We start from the raw sequence: 21,107 nt of genomic DNA on the forward strand, positions 1-21,107 counted from the left end.
TAGATGGGAGGTTTGGGATTGTGACTGCTGTCAAGAGGGCATGAAAGTAGAATAACAAGAGAGGAAAGGAAAGGACCACCTCCCTGTGATTCCTTTCTGAAGAATCCGCCAAAGAGCATATTCGAGGAAGATCTCACTCGCCTTGGTTTTGAGTTCTGACGCCCCTCACACCTCAGCACGTCCCCTCCACCCCCAGCCACCCAGCTGCTAAGACCCAAACTCAGTTCCCTGCATGCACTGCCTCCCTCCTTGTTCGATGACACAGTATAACTCTCTCCTCCAGAAACTCCCTGGCCCAGTCTCACTCCCCACCAGCGATGCTTCCCCATGCACGTCACTTGTCTCATTCTAGATGAGTCCCACCTGTTCGGACTTCTCCTCTTCGTGAAGGCCAGTCCTGGGATCAGGGATCACCTCCCCTCGGCAGCCCCCTACCTCTGGAACACTCCTCTTCCTTGCCCAATGCTCCTCTTACAAACCCACTTCCCTGCTCTCCTTAGAGGAGACTTGCCCCTCAGACCAGAGGGGAGGCCTCTTAGATGACAGTTTCCATTCATGACTAGTCATCACACTCTAAGCTTAGTTATTTGAGCTGAGAGACCACAGAGGAAGCCCCCTCCACACGGGCCTTCCTGGGAGCAAATCCTGGCACTTACACCCCCACCCCAGAATATTGCACCCTCCAACCTAACACAGCTGAGACAGCTCCTGCCTGAGGAAACTGGGAGTGGTCACACCTTCATTTTGGAACACTTCCCAACTTAAATGAAGTCCATTACAGAGAAGAGTGACAAATATAAATTCCCAGACCCCCCACATTGAAAGTGGTGCCTGAGATGTGATGAGAAAATCTTTACAGGGAGCCTGGGGGCATATCATTGATAAGAGGCACTGTCACAAAGTGACAACTTGAGGGCACCTTCAGGTAGCATCGGGGATCAGGAAAGCCAGCAAGTGCTTTCTCATCATCTCTCCCAAGTCCCTAAAAACCACCTAAACTGTTTCCAATTCCTCACCAGGGTAGGCACCCTAAGCCAGAACATAGTCATGGCAAAACAAAGCAAGTAATATTTACTACCTACCATCAGATACAATTTTAAATGAATGTAAAAGTGGGTAGTGATTCCTATTAATTCAGCATTTGTCCAAGCCTTCCTTGGAAGAAATCAGACTATTAGGAACAAGTCTCAAGACGTGTACCACACAGCCGGCATACAAAAAACTGCCCCTAGATGTGACCGGAGAAGCCAGAGTCAGAGAGGCTGCTTTTGGAAATGGTGGACAGTAAACAGAAGAAGAATGAGGCTTGGACAAAGGGTTATGTGTTTCTATGTCAAAAGCAAAGAGCAAGTCTGGCGGGGAGGGTGGGAGTGGGTCCATCATAATCTAACCATCCTCTCAGTTTGGCCATCATTCCATTTGGTCCAACAGGTTTAGAAGGAGCTTCCTCAGAAGAAAGGACTGCCCACACTCTGTGTTACCATAGAGCTTTACCTGACCAGCCTCCGGGTTGACCTTCTCTCACATTGACCTAATAAATGATTTTCTTGTCTTTCTGCAATTACTTGCAAAATAAGCAGAGCTTATATGTATTTATACAGTTATTCACCTCATAATTTAGCCCCAAAGCAGTCCATGACTCAGCAACCATTCTTACAGCATGTGAGGTTCAACTCAGATTTGATTTCTTACAAAAGGAAATTTCAAAATGCAGATTTCCTTGTCATTACAGATGCCATGTAAGAAATTGCAAACAAATCCCCCAAAAAGCCATATCTGGATTCATATTCCTGATAGGGGCATTTACAGCCATCTTTCACTGAGTGATTGCTCGAGCAGTGTTTGTTGATGTTGACACTTTATGTACACAAGATCCATGTTGGGCTAATCCTATGTCTCTTCTTAATAAAATAATATTTTGAATGCTTTGCTCCTCCCCCAAATGCACTGGAAATGAAAACATGATTTGAGTGGCTCTTCAATCAAATGAGGGGGGAAAGCCACCTTACTAAATAATTGCTAATTATGGCTAGGACCGCACTTCCCATATGCTGTTTTCCCCTTGAAATACAGTCTTTTGAAGCAGCTCTGCTCGTGCCTGTATTACGACTTCTCCAAATCCATTGACAGTCTGCTGCTTGGCTGTGAATGGCTGGGGAAAAAAAATGGTACGGTCCTGACAAGTAGCACATTATGAATCTTGAGCCACTAATTGCAGAACTCCTCACAATTAAGCATCCTGGCAAATTAGGCAGGAAATCATTAACAACATGGAAGGTCAAGGAAAACTCAATTAAAATGAAAATCATTTTCTCCGGCGGAATGTTTTTGCGTATTTGTGGTCACTAAATCTGCTTTTGCTTACCCACCCCCTGCCCCATCCACAAATATCGCATAACAGTATGTCCCCTCTTTGCAGTCCATGGTCCTTCTGCTCCATAGCCAGCGGCAGTACATCTTCGAATATGACATGTGGGACCGGCTGTCTGCCATCACCATGCCCAGCGTGGCACGCCACACTATGCAGACCATCCGCTCCATCGGCTACTACCGCAACATATACAACCCCCCGGAAAGCAACGCCTCCATCATCACGGACTACAACGAGGAAGGGCTGCTTCTGCAGACAGCTTTCCTGGGGACCAGCCGCAGGGTCTTGTTCAAGTACAGAAGGCAAACCAGGCTCTCAGAAATTTTATACGATAGCACGAGGGTTAGTTTTACCTACGATGAGACAGCGGGAGTCCTTAAAACAGTAAACCTCCAGAGTGATGGCTTTATTTGCACCATTAGATACAGGCAGATTGGGCCCTTGATTGACAGACAGATCTTCCGCTTCAGTGAGGATGGCATGGTGAACGCGAGGTTCGACTACAGCTATGACAACAGTTTTCGGGTGACCAGCATGCAGGGTGTCATCAACGAAACGCCACTGCCCATTGACCTCTATCAGTTTGATGACATTTCTGGAAAAGTCGAGCAGTTTGGGAAATTTGGGGTTATCTATTATGATATTAATCAGATCATCTCCACAGCGGTGATGACTTACACCAAGCACTTTGATGCTCACGGCCGCATCAAGGAAATTCAGTATGAGATATTCAGGTCACTCATGTACTGGATTACCATTCAGTATGATAACATGGGTCGGGTGACCAAGAGAGAGATTAAGATAGGGCCCTTCGCCAACACCACCAAGTATGCTTATGAGTACGATGTTGACGGACAGCTCCAGACAGTTTATCTAAATGAGAAGATCATGTGGCGTTACAACTACGATCTGAACGGCAACCTCCATTTACTGAACCCCAGTAACAGTGCGCGCCTGACACCCCTTCGCTATGACCTGCGGGACAGAATCACTCGACTGGGTGACGTGCAGTATCGGCTGGATGAAGATGGCTTCCTGCGTCAACGAGGCACCGAGATCTTTGAGTACAGCTCCAAGGGGCTTCTGACCCGAGTTTACAGTAAAGGCAGCGGCTGGACGGTGATCTATCGTTACGATGGCCTGGGAAGGCGTGTGTCGAGTAAGACCAGCCTAGGACAGCACCTGCAGTTTTTTTATGCTGACCTGACGTATCCCACCAGGATCACACACGTCTACAACCATTCCAGTTCAGAGATCACCTCCCTCTACTATGACCTCCAAGGACATCTCTTTGCCATGGAAATCAGCAGCGGGGATGAATTCTACATCGCCTCAGATAACACCGGGACACCGCTGGCTGTTTTCAGTAGCAACGGGCTCATGCTCAAACAGATTCAGTACACTGCGTACGGTGAAATCTATTTCGACTCCAATATTGATTTTCAGCTAGTAATTGGCTTTCATGGTGGCTTGTATGACCCACTCACAAAATTAATCCACTTTGGAGAAAGGGATTATGACATTTTGGCCGGACGGTGGACCACACCTGACATAGAGATCTGGAAAAGAATTGGGAAGGACCCAGCTCCTTTTAACCTGTACATGTTCAGGAATAACAACCCTGCAAGCAAAATCCATGATGTGAAAGACTACATCACAGGTAAGCCCAAGTGTTTCTCCTTTCCAAGTACCGAATTGTTTTTTACTGTTAGATTAATACATGAAATAACTGCCGGTGGTTGCCTTTACCCTGTCCTCTTAAAATTTCAAACACCTCACCTTTTAACTGGAACCAAGGAGAAACCACAAAGGGAAACTGAGACATGGTTAACTTCCTGTTCTGCCTGCCAGTGTCCGAGACCGCAGTTCTCTGAAATAACATGGAATCTGGTCACTCAAGGAAGGGAAGTGACTTGGGGGGTGCAGAAAACATGGTGGATTTCGAGTCCCCTGCTTGGAGTTCCAGTCCCAGCTCCTCTATGACAGGTCGTGTGGATTTACGGACAAATCACGTGACTTTCTGAGTCTGTGTCCTTAAAAATAAAATGGGGGTAGTAGCAATGCCTACTTTATGATAGTACAATGGCATGCTTTACATAGGAACTGCCTTACTTATTTGCGATGTCATGTGTCACGTTCTAATGGAGGAGTCGGTGAGGAACATGGCACCAAGTGACTCAGCTTCTCAGCCCTGGGAGGTGTTCAACCCCCCTCTCCACCACCATCACCTCAGGCAATGATGGGACAGGTTCTCCCTTCAGTTGCTTAGCCTGTGGCCCCTGTTTCTTTGCTCGGTTCTGTCCTCTTATACTGCTGTCTTCATCGACAGTTAGGGCAGTGTTCTCATACCATGGCATTGCTAAGAGACACTAATTTTTCTGCTAATACAGCAGATTTTAAGGTATAGATTTAAGATCTTTGCAAGTGCAGTGCAAGATCTAATTTAAAACACTGAGTCCCTGAGTTCCCACTGTGGTTAATGATCTGGCTGATCTGGCTTGTCTCTGTGGAGGGGCTGGTTCGATCCCCTATCCTGACACAGTAGGTTAAGGGTCCAGTGTTGCTACAGCTGCAGCTCAGATTCTGTCCCTGGCCTGGGAACTTCCATATGGTGCAGTGTGGCCAGAAAAGAAAAAATAAAAATAAAAAAGTAAAACAGAGTTCTCATCATGGCTCAGTGGTTGACAAAGCTGACTAGTATCCATGAGGATACAGGTTAGATCCCTGGCCTTGCTCAGTGGGTTAAGGATCTGGCATTGCCGTGAGCTGTGGTGTAGGTCGCAGACACCACTAGGATCCCGAGTTGCTACGGCTGTGGTGTAGGCAGGCAGCTCCAGCTCCAGCTCTGATTCGACCCCTAGCCTGGGAGCCTCCATATGCTGCAGGTGCGGCCCTAAAAAAGACAAAAAAAAAAAAAAACCAATAAGTCACACTTCTGCCACTGCAGAACCACTGTATGTGAAAAAAAACATATATGCAAGTACAACTCTAGTTCCTTTTAACTAGCTTGCTTGTTATTGAGGTAACACTGCTTTATAATGTTTCATATGGGCAGCATTGTATTTCTACTTCTATATACATGACAGCATGCACACTACCAAAAATTTATTTTCCATCCACTGCTGTGCAGTTGATTCTCTTTACCCACTTTGTACCCTCACCCCCAACTTCCTCTCTGGTAACCACTATTCTCTATATCCGCATGTTTGGTTTGGTCATTTATTCTGCTTTTTTATAACATATGAGTGAAATCATATGGTATTTGTCTTTCTCTATCTGACTTATTTCAGTTAGCATAATACCTTCAAGGTCCATCCATATTGTCACAAGTAGCAAGATTTCGTCCTTTCTGTGGCTCATATTCCATTGTGTGTGTATATTCTTTATCCACTCATCTGTTGATGAATGATTGCACTTAGGTTGTTTCTATATCTTGGTAATTGCAAATGCTGCTGCAATGGTGTGCATAATCTTTTTGAATTCATGTTTTTGTAATTTGGGGATAAATATCCAGTAGAGGGATTTCTGGGTCGTGTGGTGGTTCTATCCTTAGTTTTGTGAGGAACCTCTGTCCTGTTTTCCATAGTAGCCACAACGAGTTCACACAATCCCCCCACACACAGTGTCCTCGGGTTCCCTTTAGTGAGCTTAGATCGTCCCCCATCCTCGACCCCAGGGACTCTGAAGCCTTCCGTTCCCACCTTCCACTCCCGAGTTACATTGCTACCATTAACCGCTTTACTATGTTCATGTTGCCGAGAGGAAGGCTATTCCGTTTTGTCCTCTGTGTGTTTGGTTTGGTTTGGGCTTGTGTGATAGCCTCCTTCCAGCTGTCTCTTTTCTTGCTCTGTATTCGAGGCACACAGTGGTGTCTCTTTTCTCACCTCTCAGGACAGCTCTCCAAATGCTGACCCCCTGTTCATTTCACATCTGCCTCCTGCTTTCCCAGACTGCCTCAAGCTTTTCATAACTCTCTTCCATGCGAAACCAGCTCCAACTCCCTTCTCTCGGCATCCTGACTCAGCAACACCCTTCTGGGATGCTCCAGGTTTTTCAGGGCCCATTTGCATTCACATCCCACTATTTATTTGAGCAGTCATTTTCAACACGTAAACATCCTCTGATTTTTCACTGCTTCACAGATGTCATTCACAGTAGGAGTACCTCTGCCCCTAGCTGTCCACCATTCAAGCAAAATTTTTTCCCAAACATAAGCCCTGCCATACCCTTACACACCCACACCCACAGTATCATTTTCTGTCCGACATGATCTCGGGTTTTCTCTCTCCACCACCACCACCAGCCCTCCATTTAAAAGAAGGAGAACACCGCTGGGTTTATAGCCTATATGACACCTGTACAAAGGAACTGCCAGCCTGGCGAGGTGAGAATATGTGCCCTGGAGAAGGAAATAGGGAACAAGTGGCCTTCCATCATTGTGACAAGCCGTTTACCACTGGTTATTTAAGCCGTGTTGACAGTGGCTGGCTGAAAGGCTGGAAAGCCCACAGCTCCTGAATTCATCCTCTCCTAGCAACGTGGACGGCAGGGAATGCCACAGCAGCATTTCCTGAAAAACATCAAAAGAGAGATGGAGCAGCATAAAATATATTAGGTGAAATGCAATTTCAAATTTTCCAGCAATGTGCTTAATATATAAAATAATCTACACCCAACTGTACTCATAAAGCTGCAAGCCTGCTGAGTAGTTCTGTAACATTATAACCTCCAGAATAGAATAAAAGCCTTATTCTCAGCTTAATGGCTTTTGGAGTCACATGGCAATATTTTAAAATACCATCTTAAAGGTTTCCAGCTTCTCTCCCCCAAAAGTCCATCTCCACCTGTGCACAGTGAGCCTTTGAAGTCAGAACTGATGGTAATCAGAACTTCTGTGCCCTTGGCCGGCTTGGCCAGCTTTCAGCATTCATCTTTGATTAAGAATCAACTGTTGATTTTCATACTCTCTAATTCCAAGTTTTTATTAATAGAAAATGGGAGGTGGTGGTCGGTGTGTCCTTGGGCGGTCACTTTTGAAAGCTAGTAACACACAACTTCTGTTTAAGACTAGCCTTTACAAACTACAAATTCCATTTGTTTTCAACAACTGTATCTCTTTCATGCTGCTGGGCTTTGTTATTCACCTTTTTTTTTTTTTAACCAGTATTACTAGCACAGAATACAACCTTGCACCTGTGAGAGTGTCTCCATCTATCTAACTGCGTCTCTATTACCCTGCATTGTCTATAGCCTTTGCCTCACTTCTTCTGCTATGGAAGTTATTGTCTCCATGTCTGAAAAGAGAGAGTGGGTTCTGAATTGTAGGGCCAAGGCAAACCTGTGCTCTCGTTCAGGTTATTTTGTTTGTGAATGTGGGGTCTTAAGCTAGTTTTAAATCTAGGAGTGCACAACGTAAACTCTGAGGCCTTTCATTCTGAGCATTCTTTTCCTAGATGTTAACAGCTGGCTGGTGACATTTGGCTTCCACCTGCACAATGCTATCCCTGGCTTCCCTGTCCCCAAATTCGACTTAACGGAGCCTTCCTACGAACTTGTGAAGAGTCAGCAGTGGGATGACGTACCGGTAAGGGACAAATGGCAAAACTATGAAAAGGTGCTAATGGGCTCACTTGTGCCTTATTTTCTCATGTCTAAGCAGACTCTCAGGGTGAAAATTGTACCAAAGGCAGTTTTAAATTTTTCTTTTTTTATTCTTTCGGGAAATAGACCACCACTTCCCTCTGGTTATCTGTTCAGCAAACCTTGGGCCTGAGAAACGGACTTAAATCTGGTTTTAGTGGTGCTAATAAAAACAGAGAAAGACATCAAAATGTAATAAAATGCAGAAGCTTATTTTTGAGGGCAGGGTTTCTAGACATCACCCCAGGAAAGCACATTTATAAGCACTTGGGACCTTAAGGCAAAGATACCATAAACAGGAGGGCAGGGGGTTCGTGTTACAGAGTAGCAGCTCACAAACGCCACAAAGTTCCACTTCTTTCACAGTTTAACTGTGTTGCAAGGGAAAAGACTAAAAATAAAAATAAAATGGCCTCTGGTAAGGAGCCACCTACCACTAGATGTTTATAGAATTTTCCTGAAAATAATGGATCAGGAGGGCCTGGAACTGTTCTGAGAAATGAAAGGATAAAGAATGGAAAATTGCAAAGTCAGAGCTGCCATTTCAGGAAATGGCACTCTTAATTCCCACCATTCAGAGATCAGCAAGGAATGCAACAACAAAACACCAGAATTTCTAGCTTAAAGCAAGAATAATTAAAGATTAAGAAATTGGTTTACCCCATGATGATAAGAAGAGGGCACAGAGTTTCTTAGAAAGATTAATTTCCCCCCCTTGAGCAATTTCCTACAATTTCAGTGAACACAAAGAAAAAAGGCTATCCTGGCTAAAACACACACACAGAGTTATACACAATGCCAAAACCTCTGCTTTATGGTGCATGTTTCATACTTAACATAAAAGCAATTCCTTTTTCAGAAGTCACTTTTCCATCTAAAAGCAAAACCCATTCCAGGGTCTGGGAGCCATTTGAACGTTTCTAATTGCAAATATATCTACACTGATCAAGTACCATGAAGACATACTGAAGTTTCCTAATGCCTTGGAGCATGTCCTAATTGCCGATGACTTTCCAACATGTCTGAAAACACTTAAGTCTTACTGTACAAGTGGACTTGCCAACTTTTTTCCTAGACAGCCTTTTAAATATGGTTCAGGTTCTCTGTCAAGAGAAGCACACCATAAGGACAGCTTAGGGAATCCCGGCAAAGACATCTAGGATGTGGGAAGAGCAGAAAAACAAATGTGTCTTTCACCGCTGCAAATGAAACACATGTTTCCATTTGGAAGAACACTGGCCAGACAAACATCTGGTAGTATAAGAGATGGCTGAGTTGCCATGCCCCCAAGTTAAAACCCTTGCCAATGTACAAGGCCCACTGTCCCTAAGTCTGCAAAAAACAAATGTTTTCCTAAAGTAATAAACCCTGGTTGCCAGCTGTCCCACTGTGCCTTCATCCTGGCCCATTTCAGTCCGTCAGTTATAGTGTCCAAAATCAGCTGCACACTCTGTTCACCAGGAGAGGGTACAGAGTTTACCGAAATTACAGCACGCGGCGTTCAAAGCATACAAAGTGGGACGCGGTGATTCAGCCCCAGGCACCCCTAGTCTTTCCAAACTTCCTTTCTCTGTGTTCTGCTGCTCTCTTCCCAGCCTCCCAAGGAGAATGCTGCTGGGATGGACAAATTTGTTAAGTTGGTTCCCCAAAAAAGGTGAGCATGGGGAAAGAGCATGTAGAAACTGAAGGAGAAAAGGCAACAACATGAATATTTTGACCACATTATAAACTAATGCTCTTGACAAATATAAGACATGATGGAGTTACCGCTTTTTTACCTTTCAAAACACACTGGGATTAACTCGAGGGGAGGGGATCTTGAGTGCATTCCTCCCCACAAGGGTTTTTAAGCCTTTTTATCTTTAAAGAACCAACTGAGGTTTTAATCAGCCCCTCAGAGAGCTCCACCCCAGTTCCCTGCACCCCCCTTTTCTTCTGCCTGGAGCGGGAGCACCACCAGGAAATCTGGCTCCCAGTACAGACGAACTAGGCTGTTCTCTAAACCGTCCCCTGTTTCACTCTGCAGCCCATTTTCGGAGTCCAGCAGCAAGTGGCGAGGCAGGCCAAGGCCTTCCTGTCCCTGGGGAAGATGGCCGAAGTGCAGGTGAGCAGACGCAGGGGCAGCGGAGCGCCGTCCTGGCTGTGGTTCGCCACAGTCAAGTCGCTGATCGGCAAGGGCGTCATGCTGGCCGTGAGCCAGGGCCGCGTGCAGACCAACGTGCTCAACATCGCGAACGAGGACTGCATCAAGGTGGCAGCCGTGCTCAACAACGCCTTCTACCTAGAGAACCTGCACTTCACCATCGAAGGCAAGGACACGCACTACTTCATCAAGACCAGCACGCCCGAGAGCGACCTGGGCACGCTGCGCTTGACAAGCGGCCGCAAGGCGCTGGAGAACGGCATCAACGTGACCGTGTCGCAGTCCACCACCGTGGTCAACGGCAGGACTCGCAGGTTCGCCGACGTGGAGATGCAGTTCGGCGCCCTGGCGCTGCACGTGCGCTATGGCATGACGCTGGACGAGGAGAAGGCGCGCATCCTGGAGCAGGCGCGGCAGCGCGCGCTCGCGCGGGCCTGGGCGCGCGAACAACAGCGCGTGCGCGACGGCGAGGAGGGCGCGCGCCTCTGGACGGAGGGTGAGAAGCGGCAGCTCCTGAGCGCCGGCAAGGTGCAGGGCTACGATGGGTACTACGTACTCTCGGTGGAGCAGTACCCGGAGCTGGCCGACAGCGCCAACAACATCCAGTTCCTCCGCCAGAGCGAGATCGGGAAGAGGTAACCCCCGGGCCGGCGGCAGGGACGCGCACGCGCGCGGCCACCCCCCGCGGGGGCCGGGCCGGCGGGGCGCCGCCTGCCTCTCCAGCCCCAGCCCCACCTCTGCTCAGATCTGCCTGTAGCACAATCCGAGGGGGACTCTCCGGCACCGAAGAGCCTTCCGGGAGTACCAGACTGCAATTAAAAAACAACCCCCCCCCCCAAAAAAAAGATGAGAAATTTTCTTCTGAATGACCTTAAAGGTGATCGGCTTTAAAGAATATGTTTACATATGCATATCGCTGCACTCAGTCGGACTGAAAGTATTACAAGGAAAACAGATCATTCAAGAAAGGAAAGAAGGCCCAAATATTGGCTCTGGGCCGGCTGTTCTTTGAGGCACTGTGTTTAACGAAGGTAGAAATGCATTCAGTGTTTCCAAATATTACCGAATTTCGACCTTTGCTTACAAGAAGTAGTCTCTCTGCATAGGATGTGGTATATATCTCTGTTAATTTTAAAATGTGGGGCAAAGTTACTGTTTCTAGACAACCCAATTGTTTTCCCTGTGCTGCTTTGTAAAAGGACATTGGCGCAAGTGACTTCTGCCACAGCGGGGATTTCATAACGGATTTTACAATGCTAACGTGGTTTGCCTTGGGGGGAAAAACTGGCAAATAGAATCCTTGTCACTGATAAGCAAAGGAAACCCTGATTTTTTTGTAAATTATGTGAGACAAGTTGTTTATGGATTTTTATATGAATTACAATTTACTGTACATCAAATATTAGTCTCAGAGGAGTTAATTTATGTAAAGTGTTTAAAAAGTTTATACTTAAAAAATAAAACGATAAAAACATGTGAACTGTGTGATTTTTTTAAAAGGATTGCACCTTTTGTTATCTGTTATAGCTGTACAGTATAAATTATTATATTGTAGAGATATAACGACTTATGCCTATAATGTCCAGAAGTGTTAATATTTTTGTATTAGGTTGAAAAAATGTGCAACTTTCTATCACTAGATGGATAGGACAGTGCAATCCTACGTGGGTGGCTAATCAGAGAACTTCTCCTTTCTCTTCCTTCTCTTTTTCATCAGGCCAGTGTCCTCAACCATTATTAACTAAGAGGCACGGTAGAAAACTAAGGCTGGTGGAATGTAACGGAAGATAGGAAACAAAAACAAAACAAAAAAACCAAAAAAAGGGGGGGGAGGGGTGGTCAGGAGGCCTTCTCCGGCCTCTCTCGGCCCTAAAAGTCCACGGGGCGTGACTATCTTTAACCCCAGGGTCTTACTGTTACCGTTCCTGGACTCTCCACTTCGCAAAGGAGGCAAGAGACCACATCAGAAGCTCGGGAATCCTGTGTGCACAGGAAGGGATCTGATGTAGTCACAACCATAGACATGTGTCTGCAGATCTAGGAAAGCTAGCAGAAACCGAGCAGTGGTGAGGGAGCCAGATGGGGAAGGTCAGGGTCACGGGTCTAGTCTTGAGTGTGGACCCTAGGGTCACCAAGAGGGACCAAAAACGAGAGAGACGAGAGCTCCCGTAAGCCCGCCCAACCCACTGGTCTAGGGAGCTGGTTTGAATGGCAGCCTCTACTCTGTCTCGGGGAAGCCCGGGTTGGCAGATCCAGCTGGATGGGAACTGACCGCCGTGCCCTCCTGCACGTGTGCGCATGCGCGCGCGGCCGAGCGGGAACACCGCCTGCACTTCTGAGCGGTTCGGTCGCTCTGGCACATCTCTTTCGTGAGCACTAAATTCAGCCACAAAAATATTTTTAGAAAATCTTTCTCAGTTCATTGAGCTATAGTACACACTGTTTTCCTCTCTGTATAATGGTGATAAAATATAGCAAGTGAACATGTCGTAAATATAAAGGTTCAAGTGATGTATTGAAAATAATTTTCTAACTGCTTTGTATGTATCACATACTCTAAATTGCACAGTAGGCGTGTTTATTAAACAGATTGGCTGGGAAAGTTTCAAAATAGCTACTGAATTTACAGTATCAGTGCTATTACTGTCTTTGTGTATTTGGTAGAGCATACCGAAGTAATTAATCTTCTAATGAATGCTGATATTTTATTAGAATGAAAGCACAGATTAGCAGTAATATTTTTTATCCTGGAAATCCTTTGGCGAGTATTATGAAGCCCAAATTTAGAAAACTATGAGATTTCGAACCACATAAACATGTCTCTCTGTTTTACATTTCATTTTTTAACTGTTAACTTAGGTGTTTGCAGTTCTGTTGGATGGCATTTCTGCAGGGCTGTATTTAGCATGCTGTGAGTACTTTTGGTTGAAATAGGCTCTTCGTCTAAATTCTCAGAAATGTTTCTGATGTGTTGACCATGAAAAGCTTGTTCCACATGACAGAAGTGACATCATAATCTTACCCTCTTCTTGACACGGACTGGTCCTTTACGCTGGCACCGATAAATAACAGATTTGGATTATCTCCTGGTGCTTATTTTAGATGAAGTCAAATCAACCCAATTAGTGTCTTGTTAGTAGGTATAATGAGCCTATTTCTTTCTAAAAAGACTTGTGATCTGGACATGCTTTTACAAGAAATAGTGACCTTGGGGAGTATGTAAACAAAAGACCTTTTTCTAACAGTTGGGGGGTGAGGGGTGGGGGGAGGAACTGTATAATGAAAAGAATTAGCTTACAAAAAAAAAAGAAAAGAAATCGATATTCAAAGTATTTTAGGCAAAGCCAGTCAAAATGCTTTCATGATATTTTGAGATGTAAATTTTGTCTGATTTGTATTGTTCTTTTCATTTGCCTTCTTAACTTTATATGTGACCTGAATTTTCCATAACTTGATGACTATAGATTGCATCTAGGCATTCCAATAAAAGCCAACCCAATGTGTGTGTGTTTATATATTTTTTTAAAGCTGGGGCCAGCCAGTGTTGCTTTTGTGTTTAGGGTGGAGGATGCAAATAGATGCAGTTGTCGGGGTATTGATTCATCTGCAACCCAGCTGGTCATATCTTTTATTTTATTTTCAAGTTGTTGTATCCATGGGCCAGACAGCCAGTGCGACAGTGTCTAGTTCACAGGGGACCCTCCTGTGGCCTACTTTACAAAAAAACGTTAAACACCCCCTACAAAGCCCAACATTATCACTGCGAAGAAGAAGAAGGGAAAAAAAAATACTGCCCATTACTTCTTGAGAGCAGGCCTCGTTCCTGTGATCCTGGCAATAAGTGCTTAATTAAAACACTCGATTAGAATAATCAGTTTGGGCCTGATAGGCTCCCAGCCTCCTGGAGTTGTCTAAATCTACATATAGACCGGCTGATTAAGGGATGCTTGGATCAGCAATTCCAGGCTGGCCGGCCAAGGCTTTGATTTTAGTCTGAAAAGGCAGGCTTCATCACACTTGCTTTGTAGTGACAACCTCAACTTGAGAACATGTTGATCCAAGAAGAATCAGGTCACTCCGCTTGGCAAACGGGTCTATTTTTTTTCCTCCTCGAATTAGAGTTTAACACGATCACACAGGGGAAATCCAGAAAAGCACATGCGAATTCCTGCTTTCATTTTCTACACTGCTTTCCCAAGCAGAGGAAAACATCATCGTAGGTATAAACTGTGCCTTAAGAGCAGAATTTTCTGGGCATGGGCTCCGCTGCTGCCACATCCTGTGAAATGTACATGCATCTGCTTACGTGCATCACACGTTACATAATCACATAATCATTGCACGTGGTTTTAAGTGCCAGACCTCCACGTATGTACAACACCTGCTTATAAACACGTCAAGTGGACCTCCGTCCTCAGACACTTTAAAAATGAGGGGAGACTTGTGCCTTTGATGCACATCATAACCATGCCCACAGCTCTCTGTGCACCATCTTTTCTTTCCCCTTTTATCCTGGCCTGCTCCCAGCTGTCTGAGAGGCTTTTAAAATGGAAGACCCCAGAAGAGGCAGCTGGGAGGGCACTGTTCCTGCATCAAGCTCAGTCTGCAGCAAAACCCACCTGGACAGTGCCTGCCACAGTACCCTTGCTATGGTACAAAGGAGAAGGAGGACCCCCCGGCCAGGATCTGCCCCCGCCCACCCCCAGAGCTGTGTGAGCTCCTGCAGACTGGAGCCAGGCCACCCCTGGGAAACCTGGAAGGACCACAGAGCTCCCAGCCCATCCACAGGCACCCGGATTCTACCCCACTCTCTTTTGGAGGGGCGGGCTAATTCCAGCACCCTGTGAACTGCATCAATTTCTAGAAGCTGGAGCCGAAAGGGACTTAGAGAAGTTTGAGTGAGTGGCCCCAGTTCACAAAAGTGGTTCAAACCCAGATGAGCAGAGTTGTCCTGCCAGCAAGGACCCTGTGCTGTATCACAGAGTCTCCTAATGACACCACCCAGGAAAGTACTGCGGGACACTCCTTACCCCACAGGGCACTGGTCCTTCCACAGCTGCCCTAATTTAGAGCCATGTCATGTGTTTTTTCATTATATAAAGATGCCCCAGGCCCTCCAACAGGGCCTGTGTCTTGGGTTCCCCACGGCCTACCAATATTTCTAGCTCCTTGGCCCCCCTCACCTTAGATAAAATAGTCTGCCCTGTAATGTCAATGACTTCATCATTTCTAAAAAGACTTCTAAAAGAAAGACCATTGATTTGCATATACTCACAGGCTAGGCTATTTATCTAGATTTTCCCTAAGTGATTCATTTGACTTTGGCCATCATACCCAGCCAGTGAAAAAAATAAAAATTAGTAATAAGTCATTATTACCCACTTTCACCACAGAGCTGAGTCAGAGTACCAGCGAGGTACTGATAAGTCATTTGGGTTTTCTGCCTTCTAATTTAAGGCGCATAATGAATATCCTCTCTCGCCAGAGTTCTCATTTGCTATTCACCACCTCTGCAAGCATGGTCTCTTGATGTCAGTTAATTACGAATAACTTTTAGGTAAATTGAGTAAACCTTTTCATTTATGAACGGACTTAAAATTCTGTCATGGAGGAATACAGGATTCCTAGAGTCTTGTATGTAGAGAATTTACTATAAACTGGTCGTAAGCCTAGATTAACATCATTATTCAGGTTCGAGTTAATGGGCTCCACAAAGCAAATTTAATAAATCCTTCCGGGACCTAAGCTGAGGAAAATTAAAAATGAGCAGCATAAATTGTGACTTCTGGGGCAAGGCAGGAGGCAGGTGGCTTGGTGACGGCCTTCCTGCTCATAAGGTGAATTGTGACCTGGGCCGTAGCCACAGGTATTCCGCCTGCATTGGGGAAGGGCAATGGCCTTTTACATGCTTGTGGAGATTTTCTGAATTCCACCCACAATGGCTATTTATGTCCAGCAGAACTCAATACATAGAATGACAGGATTTACAAGGGGTCCACCGGGTCAAAATTAATTCTTGAAAATTTTCACATGTTAACTTTATCAGTGGGCTGTGAAGGGGGAGCATAAATATCCAAGGAGTTATAGTGACAAGTTCTTGGACGTGACTGAAAGGCTGAAAATGGAACAGTGGAGTATGTGAGGGGGCACACCAAAGGCTGGCTCCCTTGGACCTGGAGCTCTTATCACAGTAGTGATTAATGACCAGATGGGTGAAGAAACTGCCCTCTCCCAAACTCTGCCCTGCTCCACAATGAATGCTAGTAAGATTCTAGGCTGCCTGGTCTACAGAATATTCTACAAAAATGGTCACCAGGACTCTTGTCTCTAGGCTTATCACCCATGAATCTTACCACCCATGCGAGTCTCCCCCCCCCCCATGCCCACAGACCCCCCCCTTTTTTGCTTTGTCTTTTTAGGGCCCCACCTGCAGCATATGGAAGTTCCCAGGCTAGGGGTCCAATCAGAGCTGTAGCTGCCGGCCTAACCACAGCTCTTGGCAACACCAGAATGCCCCACCCACTGCGAGAGGCCAGGGCTCAAACTCACATCCTCACAGATCCTAGTAGGATTGTTTCTGCTAAGCCACGACGGGAACACACTCCTTCTTCTCGGTCTCTCTCACTGGATTTACCCCCTGGTAAAAGCTGTCTAAGTTGCAGTGGCTCGGGTTGTGTGTTACCACCTCATCTTTCTAAGGCTTAGAAGAAAGATCATAGGACTCCCTTGGGAGACCAGATGGATTTTAAATAATTACCCAGGACATCACAGGAAACTAGAGTTCTTTGTTCCCAACTTACTTATGAAAGGTTATAACCAGCCAGATTTTAAAATCTGATTTCAGCTATGGCATTATTTCTAAGTTCCGCCATGTGGCCAAAGAAGAAAAAAAAGAGCAGGCCTGGGTTCTATGCTCCTGGCTCAAGCATTGGCAGGTACCACGGCAGAACAGACGGAAGAGGCAGGGACGACACAGGAGGGGGGTGGGAATTGCCACTGAGGGACGAGGCACGTAGGCGGTTGGCGGAGGGAAAAGCGTCGTGTCCGAAGTTTGCCCCCGTTGTCGGGCTGCCCTCCTGCCTTCCCTTCCATCTCAAGGGCTCTGGTCCTGCGGGAACAAAAAGCCATCCCAACGTCTGGTAGGAGAATTGGAGGCTTCCTCCACCTGAAATCCCAAGGAGAGGGAGGGCTAGGGGGGACTTGGGTCTCCAGGGACTCTGCCCTGACACCCTTCCTGGTTATTGCGTCTTCCAAGGCACTTTCGGGAAGGGTTCTAGCGCCCCCTGGTGATGGGCATCGTTGGTGAAGAACGTGATTGACTCCAAAGAGGCCGCGCCTGGACCAGAAACCACCACCAGCTGCCGCCACCCTCTACCCCTCTCCCCGGTTAGGCCAGTTCCAATTAGCCTCTATTTTCCCATCTTAGCTCTGCGCACGGAGCTTCACACATAAAGCGATTACTTCTGCTTCACGCACCACCTCACTGAGGCCTGGTCCTTGCAAAAATCGCTCCCGTAAGATTTCCCTTCCCGTCAAGCAGAAACTTTGTCAAACAATGTTCCTCTCGCTTGGCAGATCAAAATAAGGCCCTTCCTCCCAGGAATTGTCCGCGGGCTATTTGAGTTTTGCAGCCCCCCGAAAACAGTGATTTCTGAACTATCACATTGTTTCCCTTTTACTGTTCATGTTTGAACAGTCCTGTCGCTCCGAAGAATTTCCCAGAAGGACAGATCATTTAAATTCAGAGTGGCATTTTTATTTCCGAGGGAGCCAGGCTCTCACGGTAAGTGCTAGAATGACAGCCAGAAAGAGTGAATTTCCCCGACTCCCTCCTCCCCCCACCGCAGCTGAGGCCTGAGGAGGGCCCACCGCGCCCGCCCCTCACTTGGCCTCCTGCGGTGGAGAGGGCTACCCCTCCCCCGCCCCACGCCCCCATCTGCCGGCCTTGCAGCGGCCACTGGGGGAAAGAATCCAGGGGTCAACCTTTTTGTCCCATATTGTCACCCAGAGAAGCCAATGGATGCTCCTTTTCAATGACAGCCTGACCTGTGGTCTGCCTTCAGAAAAGGTCCACCGCCGGAGCCCAAGCTGTCATTCTTGGAGGCCTGTGAGGACCCTGTAAACAGGACCCCCCCCCCCTTTCCCCACCTAAGTTTTCGAGGAAATGAGAAAGGAGATTAAAGTTGGCATGTGAAAGCCGAAATATCACCTTAGATAAAAACCAAGTTGGAGAATGTAGCTTTGTGTGAGAAGCAAATGGACGAGAAAATTAGGTAGACAGACGTCCCTCACTTTGCTGTCAGTACCCCCCAGGGCAGCCTCATGGGGGGGGCTGTTGAGGCCCAGTTCTCCCCACCGGAGCCCAGTCATAGTCGCCAACTCGGTGAGGGTAAGCTTCTCCCCTGCCCCCCAGGGGCCTGGAGTGATGGAGAGGGAGTCCAGCCGTGAGATGGAGTGCACACACGCGCACGCACGCACACACACACACACACACAGGCGCGCGCACAGTGACAGGGAGGCAGGGATATTCTACCAGATCTCGGGACCCTCGGGTTTGCCTGGTGCTGCCTGCAGTGTCACGTCCTCCAGCCACACGGCTTTGTCCCTCTGGGTTTCTGTCAAGCAGTTCCTTCCTGCTCGGACACCCGTGGGTGTATTTCATGGCTGCTTTGGAAACCAGTCTGAAAACACAAGTTCTTGTCTTGCCTGAGGAGCCGACTGGCAGCCCTCCAGATGAGGAGGGACTGTTTCGTTCATCTGCTCCCCACCCCCATCCCCCAGAGGAGCACACAGGTCTCCAGGCTCAGGGAAGGCCCTTCCTCCCCTTGCCTCCGCTGCTTGTTAGGATGGGGCGGCAGGCTTGTCTCGCTCTTATAAATCAAAGGGAAACAGGACCAGCCTGGCCACCACTCGGGGCCCTTTCTGCTGCCTCTGCCAATTAGCAAGTCCCTGGGGAGGCAGCAGAGCTGGGGGACGCTCCAGAGCAGGGGACAAATACTGTCAGTCCCAGCTCGCCTGACCACCTGCTATCCCAGTGCCTCAGTTTCTTCATCTTTAAAGGGGAGCCAACCCTCGGCCCCTGAGCCGCTCCTTCCCAGCCGCTCCTGCCCACACAGGGCATGTGTGTGACAGAGATACAGAGAGATAGCAAGAAAGAGGAATAAAGGGCTCTCGGTGATTTTGAGGTTGTTACCCAGACATCTTTCAACATCTCACTGCCCTAGGCTGCATTAGGAAGCCCCTCGAAAAGGAAGGGAGTCTCCTGTAGCCTTTCAGAGGGGAGGAAAGAGCTGAGAAGGACAGCCCCTTCCCACCCGAGCTCCCAGTGTTCACCCTAAGATGGTGCAAATGAGTGGGTGTGAACATTTGTAAGCACATACAGAGCGACATAGACCGATACAGAACACAAGCCCTCAAAACACAGCCTCCAGCCAGCGTCCTGGGCTCGGCTCAGCTCTAGAAAGGGAACGGGAGTGGAGGAGGGAGGGGGCAGGGCAGCAGGCTCAGGGCTTGGGGGCCGGAGCCTGCATGTGCACGACCATGTCCCCTTCTCCTGGTGGCTTCAGAGGCCAGAGAGGTCCTGAACCCGAAGGACCCCTCCCCAGGAGCTGTGCGTCCTCAGTGTCAGGCTAATTGAGGCCACATGCTCATGGCTGTACCCAGGCCCCTGCAATTAATATGCCCGAAGTAATGGCCCACTGCAAGGCCATCCAGTCCAGAGCTGAGAGAGTGACAGGACGACAGCATTTTAATCTCTGACATAATAACCCTCCTATGCTTGTGCTTTGCCTAATGCTCTTGTGGTGCCCAGAAAGAACGAAAAAAGACTAAGATTCTGGCACCTTCTGCCCAGCTGTCGTTTACCAGGGGAGAAAGCAATAATCGTGACAGCCTTAGCCTGACCTAACCCCCAGTCTGTCGCAGGCCTTACACAGCTTCCAGGGGCCTCCCAAGGGCCAGGCTGGGCCCAGTCAGGGGCAAGAGAGTCCCCAGCAAGCACCCCCGCCCCAGAAAGGGGCTGTCAAAGCTAATGGAGCTGAACAGATTTAGAGCCTCTGAGCTGTGTGGTTCTCAGTCCCACCTCTCCCTCATGGGCCCTCTCAGGCCTGGCAGGGCCACCGCTAGTCCTCCCAGTGTCTGGGTTCAGAGGGAGACTCTGCTGGTCTAAAGACTTTAGTGTCAGGACTACAGACTGAGACTTACTCGGCCCCAGCAGGACCCAGGCCACGGGGTGTCCAGCCCTGGCAATCACGGATCCCAGCCTCTCCACTCAGCCTGACCTGACAGGCCCGGGGCCTCTGCCCACCAGGAGGGCTGTCCAGTCTGTGAAGAGCCCTCTGTCCCAGCTATGTATAGGCACACCCCAGACCTCCCCACTCACACACACACACACACACACACACACACACACGCAGTTCTGTCTGACTGAAGTGAGACAAAACCACATTAGTTTTCTTGTCTTTAAACTGGGCCCAGGAGTTCCCGTTGTGGCTCAGCAGCTTAAGTCAGCCAGTATCCACGAGGATGTGGGTTTGATCCCTGGTCTCACTCAGTGGGTTAAGGATCCAGCATTGCCACAAACAGCAGCGTAGTTCTTGGATGCGGCTCCCATCTGGCCTTGCTATAGCTGCAGTGTAGGCTGGCAGCTGCAGCTCTGATTCAACCCCTAGCCTGAAACTTCCAGATGCTGTGGGGTACAGCCCTAGAAAGACAAAGAAGAAGAAGAAGAAGAAAATAGATAAATAACTGGACCCAAACCCGGTGTTCCTGAACCTTTCCTCCCCAGCCCTCCCCAGCCCATAAGCTGCTTGAACAAACCAGAGCGCTCGTGCCGCCGTAATAGAGGAGTTCACACCCAGGCAGACCCCTCAGTGTCTCACTGGGGGTGGGGCTGCAGAGACACCTAGAGTCCAGTCAGGAAGCACCTGGTCTCCCAGGACGTCCCTGAGTGTG

At 47.8% G+C, this 21,107-nt stretch overlaps 1 protein-coding gene across 20 annotated transcripts in view; it reads left to right on the forward strand.

Annotated features, from left to right (window-relative positions):
- The window catches only part of TENM3 (teneurin transmembrane protein 3), a 2,583,558-nt gene extending 2,569,901 nt beyond the window's left edge, over positions 1 to 13,657 (forward strand). For all 20 annotated transcript variants that reach the window (XM_021076354.1, XM_021076353.1, XM_021076364.1 and 17 more), the window contains 3 exons: positions 2,420 to 4,031; positions 7,825 to 7,955; positions 10,038 to 13,657. In XM_021076354.1, the coding sequence (XP_020932013.1) occupies positions 2,420 to 4,031; positions 7,825 to 7,955; positions 10,038 to 10,793 (2,499 nt within the window). In that variant the 3' untranslated portion in view covers positions 10,794 to 13,657. The remainder of the gene's footprint in view (positions 1 to 2,419; positions 4,032 to 7,824; positions 7,956 to 10,037) is intronic.

The sequence above is a fragment of the Sus scrofa genome, chromosome 15 (genome assembly GCF_000003025.6).
Source record: "Sus scrofa isolate TJ Tabasco breed Duroc chromosome 15, Sscrofa11.1, whole genome shotgun sequence".
Lineage (NCBI taxonomy): Eukaryota > Metazoa > Chordata > Mammalia > Artiodactyla > Suidae > Sus > Sus scrofa.